General features: G+C 32.0%; 1 protein-coding gene across 1 annotated transcript; it reads left to right on the plus strand.

Moving 5' to 3' along the window:
* Window positions 1-2801: 2801 nt before the first annotated feature.
* On the plus strand, window positions 2802-5168 carry LOC106753847 (F-box/kelch-repeat protein At3g27150). Its single transcript, XM_014635715.2, has 2 exons — window positions 2802-3312; window positions 3528-5168. Exon 2 carries the CDS (start codon window positions 3632-3634, stop codon window positions 4811-4813), a length of 1182 nt encoding a protein of 393 aa, XP_014491201.1. The 5' UTR covers window positions 2802-3312; window positions 3528-3631; the 3' UTR covers window positions 4814-5168.
* Window positions 5169-5969: the final 801 nt, after the last annotated feature.

The raw sequence follows: 5969 nt of genomic DNA on the forward strand, positions 1-5969 counted from the left end.
TCCATTAATCTTTTCCAAGATTACACTAGTTTTGCCTCTCCAAGATCCACCAAGTATTCCACCACTCCTAATTACAAGTATTATAAACCAGTCCTGGTTCCCCTAGTCAATCCTGACTAGTTTGAGTTTACCCATTCCTGGTTCACATAGTCAATCTTGACTAGTCCGAGTTTCCCCACTCCTGGTTGATAATTGTGACCACTCCTAGTTCCCAAGTATTGTTAACCTCTACTGGTTCCCCAGTCTAACCTGAATAGTACACAAATTTGGTTTAGAGTTTCCATACAAACACAATTAGTGTTTGATTACAATAAGAAATTGTATAAGCTCTCATGGAGATGATTAATACAATCCAAACAATTTGTGAACTCATGAGACTTCTTCTCTTGTCTTGAAGAGCATTAGAAGATATAAGCTTATTCTCTTTCTCTTTTCTCTGTTCTTTTTTTCTTCTTATCTTCTTTCTCATCTCTTCTTTTTTTTTTTTCCTTTCATCTTGGAAGCAGCAAACATTGACGAATTGAAGATATAGTAGAGAGGACTACATGTGATGATAGCATTTTCTTCACATTTTATCTTGCTTGAGCTTACTTTCATCATATTTGTTGGGTTGAAGAGTATTAGACGATATAAGCTTTTAGATGAGATAGAGTTAACAATGATCTTTCTTGAACATACTCTCTCTCTCTTTTTTCTCTCCTTTCTTCTTGCATTTTTTGCTTCTTCTATTTTTCTGCTTCAACCCCCTAACCCATTCTCTTCAGTTAATCCTTTGTGTATTTTTGTTTTGAATAGAGAACAAGGACAAAATATACAAGCAAAATAGTACTTTATAATACATGCATTAAATGACATTAAAAGTTTTGAATGTTCATAAGCGTTAACTTACATTGGTTGTTCAAAACATTTTGTGACATATCTTGTCAGTAATTAATGCATTGTTCAAGTATAACGTTCAAGAAATGTTAGACGATGTATAACATATTAGCATTGGACGATGTGAAACATTAGACACTGATGAATGAAAAGATGTTTTAGATGTAGAATTGGAGACGTTTTTCATTAGACGATATTCTTTATAAGATGTTTTCGCTTATAACATTGTTTTTAGATTCAAGACATTAAGCTACAGTGTTTTTTTAATCTTAAGATTAGATATCTCAATCAGAGAGCATGAGAAACATCTTATTTTTTTGCACATATTCCTTAGATAGTATCTTTGTAAAATGTTTTACTTTTCAACACTTCTTCAATAGAAATTCTTAAACATATTATCGCAACAAGTTTATGTAGGCTTCTCTTATTAATCAAAGGCTTTGTGTAAGCAACATGTTAGACGATATAAAGTTTAGGGAAACACTGTTTTTTATGTTCTTATCTTAAAAATACTTTGTATTAGCATTGTGACGATTTGCGTAGCCTCTCTTATAAAATCTTAGGTTTTCATTTTGATTGAGCAAACGCTTAGACATTGTTGTAAAATATTGTTTGTTACATTTATTGTCTATATGATGATATTATTGAGAAACATTTTTTTCTTCAAATATTTTTCTCTATAAACAATATTTCGTTGAGTATTATTTGATAAGTTTCAAAACTTGGATTGCTAAACATTCTTATTTTGTTTCAATAATCAATATTCATTATATAACTTATTGAACTTGTTCCTTTTGGATGCAACCTTAATCTTTGATAGACAACTTAACCTTTATAAAAACATTCGATAATCGAAATACAACTTTTACTAATTACAATATATCCGGTATTATATATTCGATTTGTGTTAAGTAATATTTTAAGTCATAGTTGATAAAGTTCATATTGAAATTATATTTCACAATGTATTTAATACTTCTATGTAGTATACATTACATTTTCTAAAACTCAATAATCAACTTTCGTAGAAGCCAAAAATAAAACTTCAGATAAAATATAAGTGAAAGCTAATGCACATTCATGACGCAGAATGACAGACTTAACACTAAAAAAAAAACGAAATACATCAAATCAGAAACATATAAAAGTTTATATATTATTTTCCTAGTTCCCTAGATTTACAAATAAATGTTTAATCACATTTTTTTTAGAAAACAATAAAGCAAAAACAAGAAACTAATCATTGAAACCTCTTCTGTATATATTTTACTTTTATTCATAATATTCAAACCAAATATCTAAAAGAGTGTAACACCAATAACTTAAATAAGCTTGAGCATAATATTGTGAAGGAATAAAAAAGTATAGGTGAAATACCTATCTAAAAATTCCACACGTGACTTAATGAAAAACCAATAACTTCTGAAACAAAAAAAAAATAAAAATAAAAAATTATAAGATAAGCACGAATAGAAAATTTAATTAATTTAACCTTGGTTTTGGTTTCCTTTCCTAAGAGAGAGACCTTCGCCGCCCATGTCCCTTTCTTCTTTATAACATTATTTTTTTCATTCTTTATTCTTTCACATTGGACTGCTGTAGTCAGTCACTGTGCACACCACAGTCACTTCTCTCTCTCTTTCTTTCTCTTGTTCTCAAGGAAAAATTTTTTTTCACAATATATTTTAAATAACTTTTTTTATAATATTTTATGATTGATTCGTTTTAAATATTTTTTAAACATAAATTTAAATAAATTAATAAAATGATAACATATATTCAAATATAAAAAAATTATAAAAATATTATCAAAATATTATTATCCTTTCCCATTCAAAATTCCCATGGTGATGCTGCAACAATGCCATTTAAATACACACATTATGGTTTTTCAGTTTGTTTCTTATCCCACAAAAAAATATAAAAAGCAATACTAAATTAACCATATGTTTCCAGCAAATTGGTGGGTCTCTCTATGTTGGATCTCTCTCTTATTTTTCACTCTCTCTTCCTTCTGTGTTTCTCTCTTCAACTTCACTATCAGATGGGTTATCTGATCTCATGATGTTGTGTTGTTAGCTTGAACTCATTCTCAAAAGTCTGTTTTCTCTTTGTTTTCATTGCATGTTGTGTAACGCTCGCTCTCCATTTATTGCTTCCTTTGACTTTTCTTCTCGTTTGCCACTGTTTTTATTTCTTCTTTCTTTCCGTCGTTATATCTTTCATTTAACCAATGTTGTGTGTCATGGAGCGTTACTCTTCTTAATGGCTAAATAAACAAGCACAAACAAACCCATGTCTCAAAATCTTCACCTTTTTCCACTTCCAAATCAATCTCTGCTCCTTCTTTGTTATTCTCTATGAAAGCCCGTGTATTGGCCAGCTTCTCATGATGTGAAGTTTTTTGGTTTTTGTGTGGGGGCGTCTTTCATTAGGGTAAGCATCTCTTAATCCATTCACATATTAATCTCTTCTGATTAGATTATAAGGATTAGTTATTAATGGAAATGCCTAAACCAGTGTCTTACACAAGATTTATTTGTTTTTATTTTCCTTTTTACTGTATCTGGATTTCCATTCATAATCGTAACGTTTGGTATGTCTACAAGAGTTTCTGTTCCTGATATTCTGTATGGATATTCTGTCTGCAGTTACGGGCAATTTTATTGGTTAAGAGGATAAAAGGTTTTTTTCCTGATCAACGTTTAACAGAGGGCGTATTGAAGGAGTGTTTTTTGCCTGCAAATGACCTATTATGACCAACAAAAAAGCATTATCTGTCTCAACCGTTGTTAGTGGGTTTTGTTTGGGTCATAGGGCGCAAAAGATGAGAGTTATGGAGTTACCACCCTCAGGTGACAATGGTTCTTCTACTAACGAAGATGAACCTGTACCTCAGGATGCAGATTATAGTATAAGTGACGAGCTGGAGACATCAATCTTAGCAAGATTTCCAAGGTCACAGCTTTGGAAATTGTGCTTTCTAAACAAGCGGTTCTTGGCGCTAGCGAGGAGTGGCGAGATTTACAAAATCAGGAGGCAGTTGGGACTGAAAGAACCATCTGTGTTTATGTTAGCTAGTGGGGAGAGCAATTGGTGGGGAATGGAGTGGCCTTTCATGTCAAGCAAGAAGCTTCCTCCTATTGAATCGGATTATAATTTTGAGTGTGGAGACAAAGAGTCATGTTGTGCAGGATCCCAGCTATTAGTCTTTGGAAAGGAGATTGATGGGGCTGTAACTTGGAGGTTTGATTCAACCAATAATGAATGGGTGAAAGGGCCTTCTATGATCAACCCAAGGTGTCTTTTTGCATCAGCCACATCTGGTGCAATTGCTTTTGTTGCTGGGGGCTATGATGCAACAACTTACACCCAAATTTTGGATTCTGCTGAGATGTACAACTCTGAAAGCCAGAGTTGGAAACCCCTCCCAAGGATGAAGAAAAGGAGGAAGTTTTGCTCAGGTTGCTTCATGGATAACAAGTTCTATGTTCTTGGAGGGAAAGATGAGGATGGGAGGGTCCTAACTTGCGGGGAATTCTTTGATGGGAAGACATGGAAGTTGATTCCTGACATGTGGAAGGATAATTCTCAACTCTCTCCACCACTCCTTGCTGTTGTGAACAATGAGCTGTACACATTGGATGCTTCTTCAAATGAGCTGAAGGTGTATATGAAGGGAAGCAATTCATGGAAGACTTTGGGAGTGGTTCCTGTGAGAGCTGATGAACAAAGAGGTTGGGGTGTGGCTTTTAAATCTCTTGGTGACGAGTTGCTTGTGATTGGTGCACCTTCTGTGTCACAGGCAGAGCGAGGCTTGTGTATGTACACTGGTTCTCCTGATCCTGCTTATGACAAATTCAGGTGGAGGCAAATTGGATGTACCACCATTCACCTCAATCACTTTATCCGCAATTGTGCTGTCATGTGGACCTGAATTTCCAAAACAATCTAAATAAAACTTGGAGGCCAACATGGAGTTTTCATTACAACAACCTTCTGTCATCTCATCATTCATCTTTCTTTCTATTTTCTTACATGTTCACTTACGTATCATATCTATCTTTAACCTTTGAGTGAAAATGTTGGTCATGAAAATGCTACTTTTTCCCTTTTTCTGCTCATTATGCTAGATTTCATATATCATGTTACTGGATATCATCAAATTTGAATCCTTTTGCTTCATTGCTTCTGTTGCCATGTTCAAAATGCTTTTTTGTTCTGTCACCGGTTGTGTTTTCGTTCAGAGAGGAGAAATAGGACGAATATTTGGTGTGCAATATTTTTCCATTAATTCCATCATTTTCTTTCCTCCGGTCCTTCCTGTTTAAAATAACCATTATTATAACTTACTTTTATATTTATTTTGTATTTAAGAAAGAAGAGAAAGTAAAAATTAAAAAAATATTAAATGGATGTAAAAAAATTAAATGTATCAAAAATATTTTTTTGTTTAATTTAAAATTATATAAATTAAATATTTTCTTAAATCTTTATTCCAAGTTTAAAGGGCGCCAAAGCTTAGCTTTTGATATGTGATCCTCGAGATGCGAAATTGACATTGTGATTGTGTAATTAAATTTTACCGCATGAATAACAAGTACAACTGTGAATGACAAACTTATCCTCTGCACAGCATTTGCGTGTAAGTTTATATAATCAATAAATATTCTTTCAGATCTCGAGGGTTGCTCCAATTTTGTTGTATGGTTTTATAATACTTATGAGTATGAATTTGATTTTCAGAATAAATCCAATTTCCAAAAAAAAATAATTCAAAACATATTTTCAATTTATTGATTATGTGTCCTTAGGATATAGGTTTCTAATGGTTGATGTGACCAAATTAATATTATTAAATTATAGTAATTATAGTATTAAAAATAGTAAATTTAATTTTAAGTTGTCTTTCAATAAATACAGAATAAAAATTTAAAATAATAAATATAATGATAAAAAAAATAGGTTGATTTTACTGTTTTTTCAAAATAGGATTCATCATTCTAGAGATTATTGTTTAATTTATTGTTTTTTTAGATTTTCATATTAATCAATGTAAATTTTTTTTGTTGACGTTTTCACAAGTACATTTT

This window comes from Vigna radiata, unplaced genomic scaffold (assembly GCF_000741045.1).
Source record: "Vigna radiata var. radiata cultivar VC1973A unplaced genomic scaffold, Vradiata_ver6 scaffold_7, whole genome shotgun sequence".
In the NCBI taxonomy this organism is placed as follows: domain Eukaryota; kingdom Viridiplantae; phylum Streptophyta; class Magnoliopsida; order Fabales; family Fabaceae; genus Vigna; species Vigna radiata.